Consider the following 17,650-nt stretch of genomic DNA (forward strand, 5'->3'; position numbering starts at 1 on the left):
CACAGGGCCTTGGTTTAAGGTCTCATCTGAAACACAGCCCCTCCAACAGTGCAACACTATCTTCAATACTACATTGAAGTGTCAGCTCAAAATATGCACCCAAGACTCTGGTGTGGTGTTTAAACCCACTACCTTCTGACTCAGAAGTGAGAGTGCTACCATTGAACCAAGGGTGACACTTTGCCATGCAGACCAAAAGGTTTCAGGCTCCATTATCAATCCGTAACGAGTTAGTCAATCTTAACTCAGATTGCAGCAGGGACGGTAAATAGCTTGCCAACGTTCACCGCCTAGGCTTACATATAAAGAATGGTCACACAGCCAAAGTAAAGAAGCCAGTCAGCAGAAGCGAGGTAACAAAGAGTAGCTTTTCTCTTTACAAACTCTACAACACTGCCGCCTCTGCTTTCGAGGCACCAAAACATGAGCAAAGTAACTTTACAAACCAGAGTTAAATCATTACCTATTCATGAAATTTTACATTATTCTAGTCAACAGCTGCCAATATAATCTAATGTTCAGTTAAATCAATCTAATGTTCACTTAAGTTAATCAAAATGGTTTAATATTTTATTACACGGTGAGTACTGTGAGCATTTATTATCGTCTTTGTCTGAAACAATTAAATATTAATAAAGAAATAAGCATTCAGATAAAACTCAAGATAATCAAAATCTAATCTCAACCAGGAGGGAGTCAGACACTTTCCTTTATTGAAGGGGAGACAAAAACTCAGAGGCAAAAAGTTACTCAAGGCTCAGTTGCACATCCGAGCAACAAGTTGGGAAGGGCGTTGTAATGATGTTGATCATTGCTGGAGTTCAAAAGGACACGGCAGCTATTTGGCTAAGTAAGTAACCAGGGCAAACTGGATCCTTATTGCAAACAAACACACCTGCTGCATAGTCAAGCAGCCAGATACTGAAATAGAGCTACTGAAACTTGGTGAAACATCTAACAAAGCCATTTTATGTGACGTGTTTAGTCGAACGATACTGGTATTGACAGACACCCGAGCACAGGTCATCGATCTGCCCTCACAGGTCTGGAATGGGGTGTAGTGTGGCTCAGAACCAGGAATTAGAAATGTTGCTTGGTCTGCAAAAAGTACACGCTCAGTTGAATGATTACAGGAAGCTTCATTTACTCACTGGCAAAACAGAATGAGATAGACAAAAAATTCTATGCGACAGGGAGAAGGTATTGATAACATACGGCTTCAAACTATCGACAGGCAAAAAACATCCAAAAATAAGAAGTGACCAGGAAAGATATATGGCACGGCTTTCAAAGTTGACTCTTTAAGTACAGCTAGCCTTTCGAGTACTTGGTCTTATTTGTCCATATTTTTCTGTCTAAAGTAACTGCAACGCAGCATGAAGAAAAACCTCCTGGCATAGGCTAGAATCATCGAATCCTACTGCACAGGAGGCCTTTCAGCCCATTGCACCTGTGTTGTCTCTCTAAGAGCTATCCACTTAGTCCCATTCTTCTGCCCTTTCCCCATACCCGTTTAAAATTTTATCTTTTCCAGATATACAATCCACTTCCATTTTAAAAGCTATTACGGATTTTGCTATTCTGTTTCCACCACTGTTTCTGCATTTCATGTCCTAACAACCCTGTGTAAAAGCATCTCATAGTCAACTATGTTCCATTAGTGGCGATATTAAATTTATGCCCTCTAGTTACCAACTTACTGACCAGCGCAAATAATTTTCTCTATTTACATCATCCAAATTCTTCACAGTTTCAAACACCTTCATCATTCTCCTCTTAGCCTTCCCTGTTACAAATAAAGCCCAGTTTCTGCTCATAAATAAAGCATCTCATCCTTCATATCATCTTGGTGAATCTTTTCTGCATCATATCCATGGACTTGACATCCTTCCTAAAGGAGGGCGCTCAAAACTAGATTCCGTATTCTAACTTGGTTCTAGGAAATAAGGTGGGCCAAGTGGAGCAAGTGGCAGTGGGGGAACAGCAATCATAGTAACATAAGTTTTAGTATAGCTATGGAAAAGGATACGGACCACTATAAAGTAAAAATACTCAATTGGTGGAGGGTCAATTTCAATGGGACGAGACCAGATCTGGCAGGGATAAATTGGAATCAAAGATTGGCAGGCAAAACTGTAACTGAACAGTGGGCAGCCTTTAAGGAGGAGATGGTTCGGCTACAATCTAGGCACATTCCCACAAAGCAGAAAGGTAGGGCAACTAAAGCCAGAGATCCCTGGATGACAGAAGAGATAGTGAGTAAGATGAAATGGAAAAAAGGGAAGTATGACAGATGTCAGGTTGATAACACAAGTGAGAACCAGGCAGAATATAGAAAGTTCAGAGGGGAAGTAAAAGGGTCAAAGAGAGAGTATGAAAATAGACTGGTGGCCAACATAAAAGGGAATCCAAAAGTCTTCTACAGGCATGTAAACAGTACAAGGATAGTAAGAGGAGGGGTGGGGCCGATTAGGGACCATAAAGGAGATCTACTCATGGAGGTAGAGGGGATGGCCAAGATACTAAATGAGTACTTTGCATCTGTCTTCACCAAGGAATATGCTGCCACTGTCTCAGTAAAGGAAAATATAGTTGAGATACTGGATGGGCTAAAAATTGATAATGAAGTACTCGAAAGGCTAGCTGTACTTAAAGTAGATAAGTCACCCGGTCCGGATGGGATGCATCATGGGTTGCTGAGGGAAGTAAGGGTGGAAATTGCGGAGGTACTGGCCATAATCTTCCAAACATCCGTAGATACGGGGGTGGTGCCAAAGGACTAGAGAATTGCAAATGTTACACCCTTGTTCAAAAAATGGTGTAAGAATAAACCCAGCAACTATAGGCCAGTCAGTTTAACCTCAGTGGTGGGGAAACTTTTAGAAACGATAATCCGGGACAGAATTAACAGTCACTTGGACAAGTGTGGATTAATTAGGGAAAGCCAGCATGGATTTGTTGAAGGCAAATCGTGTTTAACTAACTTGATAAGAGTGTTTTGATGAGGTAACAGAGAGCGTAGATGAGGGCAATGCAGTTGATGTGGTGAATATGGACTTTCAAAAGGTGTTTGATAAAGTGCCGCATGGTAGGCTTATCATCAAGATTGCAGCCCATGGAATAAATGGGGCAGTAGCAACATGAATACAGAATTGGCTAAGGGACAGGAAACAGAGAGTAGTGGTGAACAGTTGTTTTTCGGACTGGAGGGAGGTGTACAGTGGTGTACCCCAGGGGTCAGTGCTGGGACCACTGCTTTTCTTGATATATATTAATGACTTGGACTTGGGTGTACAGGGCACAATTTCAAAATTTGCAGATGATACAAAACTTGGAAGGGTAGTAAACAGTGAGGAGGACAGTGATAGGCTTCAGAGGACAAGGCTGGTGGAATGGGCGGACACATGGCAGGTGAAATTTAATGCAGAAAAATGCGAAGTGATACATTTCAGTAGGAAGAACAAGGAAAGGCAATATAAACTAGAGGGCACAACTCTAAAAAGGGGTACAGGAACAAAGAGATCTGGAAGATTATGTGCACAAATCGTTGAGGATGGCAGGGAAGGTTGAGAAAGCGGTTAAAAAAAGCATACGGGATCCTGGACTTTATAAATAGAGGCATAGAGTACAAAAATATGGAAGTCATCATGAACCTTTATAAAACACTAGTTCGGCTACATCTGGAGTATTGTGTCCAGTTCTGGGCACCACATTTTAGGAAAGATGTGAAGGCCTTAGAGAGGGTGCAGAAGAGATTTACTAGAATGATTCCAGGGATAGGGACTTTAGTTACGTGGATAGACTGGAGAAGCTGGGATTGTTCTCCTTGGAACAGAGATGGTTGCGAGGGGATTTGATCGAGGTATTCAAAATCATGAAGGGTCTAGACAGAGTAGATAGAGAGAAACTGTTCCCATTGGCGGAAGGGTCAAGAACCGGAGGACATAGATTTATGGTGATTGTCAAAAGTACCAAAGGTGACATGAGGAAAAACATTTTTTTTTACACAGCAAGTGCTTAGGATCTGGAATGCACTGCACAAGAGGGTGGTGGAGGCAGATTCAATCATGGCCTTTGAAAGGGAAATGGATAAGTACTTGAAAGAAAATAATTTGCAGGGCTACAGGGAAAGGACGGGGGAGTGGGACTAGCTGGATTGCTCTTGCATAGAGCTGGCATGGACTCGATGGGCCGAATGGCCTCCTTCCGTGCTGTAACCTTTCTATGACTCTATATAATCTCTTTGCTTTGTGCCCTATGCCTTTGTTTATAAAACCTAGGATTGCATGCTTTCAAAAAAAAACAAGACTTTATTAAGTTGTCCTCCCATTTTTAAAGATTTGTGTATCTGAACCTCTTAAGTCTCTATGTTCCTTTACTCCTTTATAAAGTTCCACCAATGTGTGTATGTTTTTCTCCTTAGCATTGTACATTGTTGAGTTCTGCACTTGGGTATGTAGAGAACTTCAATGCAGTACTGTTAGTCTACAGCCTGACTGCATCAAATTACTCATTACACTTCTTCATTCATTGTACCGGCAGTGTATCTAAACGCAGCCAGGTGCTGGGTGATTATTGTCCTCCCACTTCCTGGCGGTGCCGTTACAAATCTTGTTAATTACACCGGGTGGTGTCACTAAACGCAGCCAAAAGCCTATAGGTTATAGGAGGTATGGAAGACTGAGGAAGGTAAAAAGAGTTCCACACTTTTAATCTCCTGGGAAAGAATGAGAAGAGGAGTTTGTGCAAGGAATCTTGTTTCCAACACAAGTTGTAGCATATATGAAGGAAAAAAAGAGAAGAGTTCTGAGGAACAGTGACTACAGTAGTATTGATAAAACAGAAAAAAACAAGAGAGCTTGCAGACTAGAGGTGAGATAAGTTTGGACTATCAAACTAACTTTTCTTGTATCCTAACCAGGAATCTGAAAGAATTGTTAGAAGAGCCTCCCCTGATATAGGGGCAATATTTAAGTCTTGAAGGAACGTGAGCTTTCTAGAGTTGACAAGCAAAAAGAAGGTTTTAGCAAAAAAGAAATCAGCCTCTGAGGTAATTTTGCCAATGTGGGAGCTCCATTTATGATCAGAGGAGACTGAGGCCAAGAATGTCAACAGATGAAAAATGATTAGGTGTGAATCTGTCAAAAGGTAAGATGTGCCAGCTGATGGTCAGAGTAGTGCGAGACATGAATAACGGGTGACTTAAGAATTAGAAAAACACATGATTTTCATTGCCCCATTCAAGTGATGGTCAAGATGCTGTGATTTCTGACAGGGTGCTGCAAGAGGAATGGAGATTGTGTACAGTGAGCGGGGTGAAATTAGAGAAATGTTCAATCTAAAGGAAGCTGATGCGCATGAACAAAAAGATTATAATACAATGCTCTCTGGTGAAAAGTGCAAGTATGGATGTGAAGTGAGGACAGGATCGGGTTCAGTTGTGATGGTTAAATAGTCCATAGTCAAATAGCCTGCTAATGCTCACCATTTCAGGCTCACAATGAAGAACGGATGAGGTCTCCTAGGAACTGCACCCCACCACGAAAGGTGCGGCAAGTGGATCAAAAAATACTGCAAATTAGTGATGCAAATTTCAGGACAAGGACAGGACAACTAATGGGACACAAAGAGCAATTTCCTCACGTCTATACAAAGTGTGTGGGACAAAAGAGGAAATGCTGGGGATACACAGGTAAATTCAGTAACCTTTTATTTTTTTAATTGCAATTGCTACATATGTGATGAGCTGTGTTGTACCAATAGGAAAGTTTAAATCTATGCTACAGTAATTTTGTGAAAATAAGTTGCCTGGAAGAACTGTTGCACATTTATCATCAAAAATATTCAGCTGCCTTCTTCCACATCTATGAGATGACACATAGTGGAGCTGTTTGGAGAAAATAAACTAATGCTGATAAAGATGATTCCGCATTAGCAATATGCGTCACAGATTTCTACATAGTGAGGATTGCCTGAGGGGAATTACTAAGCCTAAATATTTCAGATTTTGAGTCTCTGTGGTACTGCTGGACTACTTCAAAGTTCACCAGTAACATTGCTCCTTGGTTAGTTAATGTAGAATCTCTGCATCTGAAACAATTCATTAGCATAAACAATAATTCATAATTTACACCATTCCTTCACAACCACCTTCCCCAAGAGCTTTTTGTCTAATATTAAATTAATATTTCATATCTCTCTGTAAAAGGAGAACACTCCGGCAAGATAAGAAGCTATGATTCTATCAAAACCTCACACACCAGACCTTATATTAAATCTCCAAGCAGCCGCAGAAGTTGGCAAGAATACATACACATTTTCAAACCAGAACTCTTTCTGCAAATGTCACAAGATATCTATTAGTGCCTTCCTTTGTAATTGTTCAGTAGAAACATAAGACATGGTCACTGGCTGGTACTGTGGTTTAATGGAACCACCCAATTAAAAAAAAAACATTCAGGGGAGGGTAGCAAAAAAAAGAAATAACATTCATGTTACAGACAGTTTTGTATCCAGGCTGCAAAGCAGACTCTCCCTGCAAGAATATTTTAAAAGCAGTATACTATATTCACTACAGCAGCTTCACAGAAACAAAGTGAGCCAGTGAGAGGAAAACTAACCAACTCCCATTTGTCATAATAAAATATTATATATTTAAAGACTTGGGAATAATGTTTTCAGCAGGTTTTGCACCTTCAGAATTTTTTACATAGATTTCCGGTCAGTATGTACCCTAGCAGGATCACCATGAAAATCGACAGCAACCAATTAGCACCGACACCATCAGCCAGTGGTTTCATTGGGACTTATCCAACATGTGGCACCTCTAGGTGTGATTAGCTGAAGAGCTCAACTGTGTACAAGCAATTTCTAAATTGAATTTAAAGCTGTTTACTTGAACCACACGGGAAGGAACCACATATATGACTCGGACTTGGGTATACAGGGCATAATTTCAAAGTTTGCTGATGACACGAAACTCAGAAAAGTAGTAAACAGTGAGGAAGATAGTAACAGACTTCAGGAAGACATAGACTGGTGAAATGGGCAAACACATGGCAGATGAAATTTAATGCAGAGAAGTGTGAAGTGATACATTTTGGAAGGATGAGGAGAGGTAATATAAATTAAATGGCACAATTTTAAAAGGGGCGCAGGAACAGAGAGACCTGGGGTTTTGCACACCGAAATCTTTGAAGGTGGCAGGACAAGTTGATATGGCTGTTAAAAAAGCATACGGGATTCTTGGCTTTATAAATAGAAGCACAGAGCACAAAAGCAAGAAAGTCATGCTAAACCTTCATGAATCTTTGGTTAGGCTTCAGCTGGAGTACTATGTCCAATTCTGTGCACCATGCATTAGGAAGGATGTCAAGGTCTTGGAGGGGGTGCAGAGGAGATTTACTAGCATTTTACCAGGGATGAGGGGCTTCAGTTAAATGGAGAGACTGGGGTTGTTCTCCTTAGAGCAGAGAAGATTATGGAGAGATTAAATAGAGGCATTCAAAAGCATGAAGGGTTTTGATAGAGTTAATAAGACAAAACAGTTTTCACTGGCCAAAGGGTTGGTAACCAGAGGACACAGATTGAAGGTAATTGGCAAAAGAGCCAGAGGCGAGATGAGGAGAATTTTTTTACGCAGCGAGTTATTATGATCTGGAATGCACTGCCTGAAAGGGTGGTGGAAGCAGATTCAAAAGTAACTTTCAATAGGGAATTGGATAAATACTTGAAGGGGAGACAATTGTGGGGTTATGGGGAAACGGCAATGGAGTGGGAATTATTGGATAGCTGTGTCAAAGAGCCAGCACAGACACGATGGGCCAAATGGCCTCCTTATATGCTGTAAGATTCCATGATAACCAAAACTGTTTGAAGTTACTTACAAGGCAGTCAGAGACAGCAGACAGATGCCATTGCTTTTTTTTTTATTATCACTGCTTTTTTTTGAGCTGAGCAGTTAACATTGGACAAATCCGATATACGAGCTTCTCAGTCGCAAACTATAGAAACAACGGCGGCAAAGAGTAGCCAACTGGCATTAATATAGTTTTCATATTTTTTCTTTTCCCTCTTTTCCACTCTTCCAATCCTATCTGTTTGTGGGATTTGAGAGCATTTTCTCTTTCTTTATCTCACTGGAAAACATGGACTTAGAATTATCCCAGCATCCACATCAGTACCAAAAATTCTCCCATAAATCCAATGATCCTGGTCACAAGCTTCGGGTCTGCTTTAGATGTTCTCTCAGGTACAGCAGTGCTGTTCGCTCTTGTAAGCAATCTGAGTGTGTTACATTCAGGAGTGTGGCCATACAGCCCAATATTTAATTATATAATAGTGTAACCTGGTGTGACAATAGGAACCCCCCTTGTGATCTGAACTGGAAGTCAAGACTTTCAAATGTGTCCTCACCTGTGCTTTTCCAATCCTTCCATAGGTGAAGTGAAATACTTTAGTGAGATGAGGTCAGATACTAATCATTCCCCAGTAATCTTGTCAAAAAATCCAGCTACCTCTCCTCCGCCCCTTGGGGTTCATCTTTAAAATGAATAAGGGCCATCGTGGCTTAATGAACTTGGGATGAGAAAACTGACCCTCAACGTCTGACTTTAAAGTGGACAGTGAGTTGTGGCATGCCACAAACTGGCTTGTCTAGTACTAATAGACAACTTCAACGCCTGCAGCCTGTGGTTTTTTTTAAAAACCTGTGCAAATTCGCTTTGTTTTTAACATACAATGCTTAAGAATAACTCATTTCCAATTTCTTTCTGTGAAGAAAAAGATGGTTAAAAAAAAAACAAATGAGGCAACACTGCATTTTTAATAAAGGGCCTTCACTATCACTTTGAACACAGGGCAAGCCCCACCCTCATACCATTCTCCAGCTTTATCTCACTTGAGCGAGGACACAAGAGAAATGACAAAATTTACTGGCACTGTGCAATCATGAACTCACCTACCCAAATGTGGGGAAGTTGATCGATCTGTTGCTAAGCCATCCACTGTAGAGCAATGATGTTTCTCTCGAGAAGCCAGAAACTCCACATCTCAAAAATGTTTTTAGGTATAAGCAAAGTGTGAGGGAGAAAAAAAATAGAACTGACAGCATTCCTAGAATATCTTACTGCTAGCATAATGTTATCATTTACCCATACAAGCAATAAAAGCTCTTAGAAGCCACCTTTGATTAGCAAAGACACACACATGCACCCTTCTGCTGCTGGACACAAGACTGCAGTTCTTGCTGAAAAGTTCATTTTCCCTTTTCACAAATCAGTGATGCAGTTACTCAAATTAGTCTTTATGGAACTACTAGTAAACCGCATTTAAATGAAGCATCGCAAATGCTAAGAGGTCTTGGACTGTAATTTGAAGGGTTTTTGACCCCAAAAGAGCAAGCAAAAATAAATGTCCCCATACCTCTCCGACCTTCTCCCCCTCCATCTGCTGGCACCTGCTCTCGGAGCAGAGGCTTCCCCAAACAGTAGCGTAAAACTACTCCAATTACTGCTCCTTCACTCAAGTACAGGGAAGATTGAAAAAGCCTTCCCTCCAAAAAGTGTTATTCAGCAGGACTATGGGGAAAGAGCAGGGAAGTTCACCCAGAAGGCAGTAGGGGTCTGGAACTCACTGTCTGAAAAGTTGGTAGAGGCAGAAACCTTCAATTCATTTAAAAAGTACTTGGATGTGCACCTGAAGTGCCTACAAGGCTACAGACCAAGTGCTGGAAAGTGGGATTAGGCTGGGTGGCTCATTTTCCGTCGGTGCAGACATGATGGGCCGAATGGTCTCTTTCTGTGCCGTAAATTTTCTATGAGTGGAACTAATTGGATAGCTCTTTCAAAGAGCTGGCATAGGCACGATGGGCCAAATGGCCTCTTTCTGTGCTGTAAGATTCTATGATTCTGGCTCAGAATGTGAAAGAGGGTGATGGCAGATCAGAAAATACTGAAAACTTCTAGAATACACAAAAAGGCTACAGATTCATTTTTTTTCTTGATGTACTTTTTTTTGATTCCTTCGTGGGACGTGGACATTGCTGGCAAGACCAGCATTTATTGGCCATCCCTAATTGCCCTTGAGAAGGTGACGGTGAGCCACCTTCTTGAACCACTGCAGTCCATGTGGTGAAGGTTCTGTTAGGTAGGGAGTTCCAGGATTTTGACCCAGCAACGATGAAGGAACGGCGATATATTTCCAAGTCAGGATGGTGTATGACTTGGAGGGGAACGTGCAGGTGATGGTGTTCACCATGTGCTTGCTGCTCTTGTCCTTCTACGTGGTAGAGGTTGCGGGTTTGGGAGGTGCCGTCGAAGAAGCCTTGGCGAGTTGCTGCAGTGCATCTTGTATATGGTACACACTGCGGCCACAGTGCGCCAGTGGTGGTGGGAGTGAATGTTTAAGATGGCGGATGGGGTGCCAATTAAGCGGGCTGCTTTGTCCTGGATGGTGTCGAGCTTGTTGAGTGTTGTTGGAGCTGCACTCATCCAGGCAAGTGGAGAGTATTCCATCACACTCCCGACTTGTGCCTTGTAGATTGTGGAAAGACTTTGGGGAGTCACAAGGTATGTCACTTGCCACAGAATACCAAGCCTCTGACCTGCTCTTGTAGCCACAGTATTTATGTGGCTGGTCCAGTTGAGTTTCTGGTCAACGGTGACGCCCAGGATGTTGATGGTGGAGGATTCAGCAATGGTTATGCCGTTGAATGTCAAGGGGAGGTGGTTCGACTCTCTCTTGTTGGAGATGTTACTTGCCACTTAACAGCCCAAGCCTGGATGTTGACCAGGTCTTGCAGCATGCAGGCACAGATTGCTTCATTATCTAAGGGGTAGCGAATGTAACTGAACACTGTGCAATCATCACTGAACATCCCCACTTCTGACCTTACGATGAAGCAGCTGAAGATGGTTGGGCATAGGACCCTGCCCTGAGGAACTCCTGCAGCAATGTCCTGGGGCTGAGATGATTGGCCTCCAACAACCACCACCAGCTTCCTTTGTGCTAGGCATTACTCCAGCCACTGGAGAGTTTTCCCCCTAATTCCCATTGACTTCAATTTTACTAGGGCTCCTTGATGCCATACTCGGTCAAAAGCTGCCTTGATGTCAAGGGCAGTCACTCTCACCTCACTTCTGGAATTCAGCTCTTTTGTCCATGTTTGGACCAAGGCTGTGATGAGGTCTGGAGCTCAGTGGTCCTGTCAGAACCCAAACTGAGCATGGGTGAGCAGGTTATTGGTGAGTAAGTGCCGCTTGATAGCACTGTCAACGACACTTTCCATCACCTTGCTGATGATCGAGAGTAGACTGATGGGGCGGTAATTGGCCGGATTGGATTTGTCTTGCTATTTTTTGTGGACAGGACATACCTAGGCAATTTTCCACATTGTCGGGTGGATGCCAGTGTTGTAGCTGTACTGGAACAGCTTGGCTAGAGGCGCGGCTAGTTTTGGAGCACAAGCCTTCAGCAATACAGCCGGGATGTTGTCGGGGCCCATAGCCTTTGCTGTATCCAGTGCACTTAGCCGTTTCTTGATATCACGTGGAGTGAATCGAATTGGCTGAAGACTGGCTTCTGTGAAGGTGGGGAGGTCGGGAGGAGGCCGAGATGGATCATCCACTCAGCGCTTCTGGCTAAAGATGGTTGCAAACGCTTCAGCCTTGTCTTTTACTTGCACATATGTATATATAGTCTACTAATAATTCAGTCATTCCTTGCATGAAAAAAATTGAACTATTAGATCATTTGAATTAAGCAACTTTAAATTCGAATAATGTATGGGAGAAGGCTGTTCAGGATACATGTATAGTTTTGTTATGCATTTTAGGAACATAGGAACAGGAGTAGGCCATTCAGCCCCTCGTGCCTGCTCCACCATTTGATAAGATCATGGCTGATCTGTGATCTAACTCCATATACCTGCCTTTGGCCCATATCCCTTAATACCTTTGGTTGCCAAAAAGCTATCTATCTCAGATTTAAATTTAGCAATTTGCGGAAGAGAGTTCCAAACTTCTACCACCCTCTGTGTGTAGAAATGTTTTCTAATCTCGCTCCTGAAAAGTCTGGCTCTAATTTTTAAACTGTGCCCCCTACTCCTAGAATCCCCAACCAGCAGAAATAGTTTCTCTCTATCCACCCTATCTGTTCCCCTTAATATCTTATAAATTTCGATCAGATCATCCCATAACCTTCGAAACTCTAAGAGAATACAACCCTTTAGCCAGCTTTAAGCATCTGTTAATGAAATGCTGTTGAATGATCTCACCAAAGCAGCAAGGAACATTTACTTTAAAAGGAGGTTTTTAATGTGTGTATTGCACAAAATAACAAAAACAGAGCTAGGAATCAAAGACTAGAGGAATGTATTGTGTACTAACAGAATTTGTTTGGAACCATTATTTTTCTTTGATCAAGGCCCAAAAACATGATATTTAAGATAGGAACTAACTATCAGTGCTGGAGAAACTAAACATTTCTATTCAGGATCTCTAAGCTAAAGGGACCCAATAAACATGGGATGTAAACAACTGGAAGGAACACTGCCAGGAAATGCACAGGATGTTATAGCATTAGGAACACGACTAATCTATTGCTGGGTTGATAACCCATAGAAATTGCTTTCAATTCCAGACTAACTAATTTCAGCTCATAACTACTCTAAATCCCTCTAGAATACTGTTTAATTTGATACAAATTTAATTCGATCACAATTGGTTACATGAGTTGCGCCCCCACCCCACCCGCCCCCGACCTCTTAACAACTCCCTAACCAGTATAACCAACATTTGTCAGGCTGTCCCAATATTAAGACTGGGGGGTGGGGGAGAGAGATTGAGAACTTGATTTTTTTCTTCTTTTCACCCCACCCCAAAAAAAACTTCCCATTTCACAAACAAGTGGACAGATGATCTGATGTCAGATTTTTGCCAATGCCACTCTAAGCTTGAATCAAGCACCCTCATGATAGCAGCATACGTGGACTTGCTCTCCAATATGCACTGCATCCACTCAATATTCCGCAGGCGTCCCAGCCCAGCTGAGATATGGCAGTCACGTGGAAAACCATGGTGTACGGTCACAACTGCCATCTCAGAGTGCAACATGGTGGCATAGCATCTGCGTACAGAGATTTCAGCTCTATGTTCAGTCCAATGCAGTAATACTGAAGGCCAATTTCACCTTACACAATGTTCTACCGAAACAGCAATTACCATGTTGTAGAAATTCATCTCCCTGGGCCCACGAGGAGGAGGTTGCAATTGCTTCAAGACCGTGCCATCCGGATGCTGCAACATACCTAGACAGAGGACAAAAAACTTATGAAATTATGGTTTCACATTTCCAGCACAACTATCTCTACATAATATAACTTTATTTCAAAGCTAAACTTCTTAAAAAAAAAAGTTAACTTCATCCTTTGAACATCAGGCCACGGTGGCTAGTTAATAGAAGACGTCAAAAATCCCAATATCCCTGATCATAAAAAGGCAGATAAAGGCAATGTCACTCAACAAATACATTTGAACATTTTTTTTTAATATAATTCCTTTATCAATGCAAGGTCATCTTTGTAATAAAAAAACTGAAGAAACCAAATGTCTCAATTTTTTCTTTTTGATTAAATATTATGCGACACCACTTTTTTTTTTAAAACTAGTACACAAACGCCTAACCTTTTAAACTTGAGAAGTGCAAGGGAGCAGTTAATCATACAACTGTGGGTAGGGCACCAAACCTGGTCATTTTATCAGTGGACATCTTTTGGAAGGCAACGCTCCCAAGTAGCATCATCGGTTAATGACCCAGCATCAGCTTGGCTCTGTGGTAGCATTCTCAACTTTGAATCAGAAGGTTGTGGATTCAAGCTCCAGTCAGCACTAAGCTGACACCACTTCAGTAGTGAGGGAGTGCTGCATTGTCAAAAGTGCAGTCTTCCAGATGAGACATTAAAATCAAGACTATGCCTGCCTGCTCAGTTGGACGTTAAGAGCAGCAACTTCTCCTGGTATCATGACTGACATTCCTCCCTCAACCAACACCACCAAAAAACAGATTATCGGGTCATTTATTCGCCATGAGTGGGACCTTGCTGTGCACAAACTGATTGCTGCATTTGCCTAGAAAGTAACAGGGACTGCACTTATGAAAAGTAATTCATTGGCTGCAAATCTTTGAGAGATCATGAGGACCATGAGTTAAAAGGCACTATATAAATACAAGTTCATTCTTTCGCTTTCACTCAGTAAAAAGCTAAAAGTGAACTCACTTAAAACAGTGATCATACCTACTTCCCTACTTTAAGAATTATTCCTCCTGATTGTGAATTGACAGATCCTGTTAAAAATTGGTTCCAGCTCAAAATAACCTCCGATTTATAACTCATACAAACTTTACTAAACTGCAGTAAGGATCTAGTTCTTTTTGGAACCAAGCAATAGAAGAAAAAAATATATACCCAGATCCTGAAAGCCGAGGAAGCACTATGAAGGTTGAATTTGGTACTTGAGCAGCAAATTCTGCACGTGATAAGTGCTGTAGAAGCTCACAGAAGTTACTTCTCATTAGGTTTCAATAGGGTGAATAGGGAAAGATGATTTCTTCTGGTTGGGAAGTCAGTGACAAGGAGACATCAATTCAAAACTGTCACTAAGTGAATGAGGAGAGGGGTTAGGAGAAATCACTTTACACAGAGAGCTGTGGAGCATGGAATTCTTGCCAAAGGGAGTAGTTGAGGCAGGGACCATTGCATCTTTTAAAAGAGTAGATAAACATGTGAAGAGGAAGGGCTATGGAGAGAGGATCAGTTTTCGATTGCTCAAGTACAGAAGTGATACGGATACAATGGGCCGAGTGGCCTCCTTGTGTGCTGTAAATGTCTATGTGCAAATAAGGGGTACCGAGGCTGACAATCCCCAAAGTAGCGAGATAAAATAGTTGGAACGTACTTTCTAAAAGTAGAATTTCTCATGGAACAGTGAGGGAAGGGAGAGAAAGGAAGAACAGGCAAGAGAAGCACTTACATGACCAGATATCAGATGTGGAAAAATACAGATCACTTTCAAGGTTAGATATCATGGAGAATACATGTGGTTTGTTATTGCTCAGAAATCAGCATTTTCACTGCTTGTGGAGTATTTAATGCAAGAATTTGATGCTTGAGCAGCAAATTCTGCACCTGATAAGCGCTGGAGAAGCTCACAGAATTTTCCATAGGTTGTGACCTCACACCAAATGTCATGCCTTAATCATGGATTCTATAGCAGTAAAATTGATGTCTCAAACAGAGTAATTAAAACTGCTTTAGATCAGCAAAGGGGTTGTGACTGGGCCCAAAGATCCCACTATAGATCGAAGAAGATTAAAGTTTTATTTTGGATTCATTGTACAGTGAACACACTTCCTATAATTCAAGGCTTCTTTGTATATTTGATATTTTAATGGCAATGGTTTTTTTTTTAAAAAGTCTCAGTAATTTTTCAAAAGCCACTGTATATGGTTCACAGGTTTACACACAAAAGCAAAGATTTCCTACTTGCTTTTGTTTCCTTTCCCCCCATCCCTTCTAAAGTGGGGAGGGGAGGGAAAGGGAACGGAAATCAGGTAGCACAGCAGTTACAACAAGGCACTTTCACTCCTCGAACCAAAATTCAAATCCTGTGCAAATAGACTCTATTCTAACTGCAACAATACTACACAGAACGATTCAGTGGGCATACACTACCCAGTTCCAGGTGGGTGTACATTCTCAGCACAAAACTAAGATTGATAGATTTCTGGTAGGCAAGGGTATTAAGGGATATGGAACCAAGGCAGGCAAGTGGAGTTAAAATACACATCAGCCATATCCAATTGAATGTGGAACAGGCTCGAGGGTCTGAATGGCCCACTTCTGTTAAGCTCCTCAAAGATAGCCGACGTGGGAAATAGAAAAACTGACACTGCCACACATTGACGATGTTCTTCGACGATTGGGGTGAAGATATTATTAGGGCAGAAGGGTCCCCAGTCCTCGGTCTTGCGCAGCAGACAGCAATCCTAAAATAAACTTGTCAGATTCACTGAGGGGAATGGCAGAGAAGACCCAGTTTAAAAAAAAAGGGTCTTCGCGGCCGGCCGGCTGCTTTAACAAGCTTTATTTTGAGGGATGTTGCCAGCTGTGAAAGACCAATGAGCCAGGAGTCGCCAGCACTAGCATGGCATAAAACCAATATAAAAGCAGCCTAGAACTTGCTGTGCTGTACCTGACCTCAACGTTGACACTGAATGCAAAAACCATCGTGTGTTGCGTGGGTGGGAGTTCCATTTCCCTGCGCAAGATATGCCTTATCTTGTTCAGCACTAAAATTCACCAAAGCAGAAAATAAGCAGTTTATTGCCTCACATACCCTGGGGTTTATCACTTTATGCAGTATACATTGGATAAATTTGAAGAGTTTTAAAATTTGCCTTTTAGAACAAAGCACTGACAACCCAGCAAGGCAAATTCAGCTGAAATCCAGCTAACATTTAAGGAGACAAACAATATCCAGTTGATTAACATAAATGAAGGTTACATTTTACAACAGGTTAGAGTGCTTCTGAATAACAATGCCTGCACACAAGCCCGTTTCATCTTTGCGGTGAATATTAAATGGGAATTTAATCTCTCCAAATAGACCCCAAAATATCCCAAAGTTGTCACCATTTTTAATGATTGTATGTCACTCCAATTAAAATTTGGTTGAATATTTCAGGAACATAACTTTCTAATGTTTCAGAAATGAAGTCACATTTTTGACAGCTTCCAGATAAAAAAAGACATCGCAGAGAATGAAAGGCTTGCATTTATATAGCGCCTTTTATAACCTCACGACATCCCAAAGAGCTTCACAGCCACTTTTGAAGTGTTGTAATGTAGGATACACGGCAGCCAATTTGCGCACAGAAAGGTCCCACAAACAGCAGTGTGATAAAGACCAGATAATATGTTTTTTTTTTAAATGATGAGAGGGATAAATATTAGCCAGGATACCGGGGAGAACTCCCCTGCTCTTCTTCGAACACTGCCATGGGATCTTTTACATCCATATGAGGGGGAAGACGGGGCCTTGGTTTAATGTCTCATCCGAAAGAGGGCACCTCTGACAGTGCAGTGCTCCCTCAGTACTGCGCTGAAGTGTCAGCCTAGATTTTGTGCTCAAGTCTCCGGAATGAGACCATCTGACTCACATGCAAGAATGCTACCCACTGAGCCACAGCAGACACCAAGGATTTGGATCGTTAGAATAGACTGATTAGTGAATCATACAGGATCTGAATAAGCTTTTAAATGTTGTACTGGTTACTTGATTCCAGACATACAGTACCGCTTGCTGTAACACGCATCTGATCAAGTTTGCTCTGTTTTAACTCCCTAAGTACTGTAATAAAACAGCCAAGCTCTAATGCATTATCCAGGTTAAAAATCTTAAAGAACCACAGGTACTGCCACATCCAGCACACTACCATGCTACTCTGTTATAAGATCATACTGCCAGTTAACATCTTGGTCTGAAATGAATGCACAGCAACAAACAGCATGAATTGAGAACTGACTGGATTTTCAAGGATGTGACGTGATACCAGTCACGCCTTGTCCGGATTCAAACTCATCATTCACAGA

At 41.7% G+C, this 17,650-nt stretch overlaps 1 protein-coding gene across 2 annotated transcripts in view; it reads right to left on the reverse strand.

Annotated features, from left to right (window-relative positions):
• ipmkb (inositol polyphosphate multikinase b) overlaps nucleotides 1-17,650 on the reverse strand; it is a 95,325-nt gene that overhangs the window by 59,348 nt on the left and 18,327 nt on the right. For both annotated transcript variants that reach the window (XR_010966735.1, XM_068002576.1), the window contains exon 2: nucleotides 13,221-13,306. Coding sequence is in view for 1 of the 2 variants with exons in the window: in XM_068002576.1 (XP_067858677.1) it covers nucleotides 13,221-13,306 (86 nt within the window). In the remaining variant the exon portion in view is untranslated. The remainder of the gene's footprint in view (nucleotides 1-13,220; nucleotides 13,307-17,650) is intronic.

The sequence above is a fragment of the Heptranchias perlo genome, chromosome 21 (assembly GCF_035084215.1).
Source record: "Heptranchias perlo isolate sHepPer1 chromosome 21, sHepPer1.hap1, whole genome shotgun sequence".
Lineage (NCBI taxonomy): Eukaryota > Metazoa > Chordata > Chondrichthyes > Hexanchiformes > Hexanchidae > Heptranchias > Heptranchias perlo.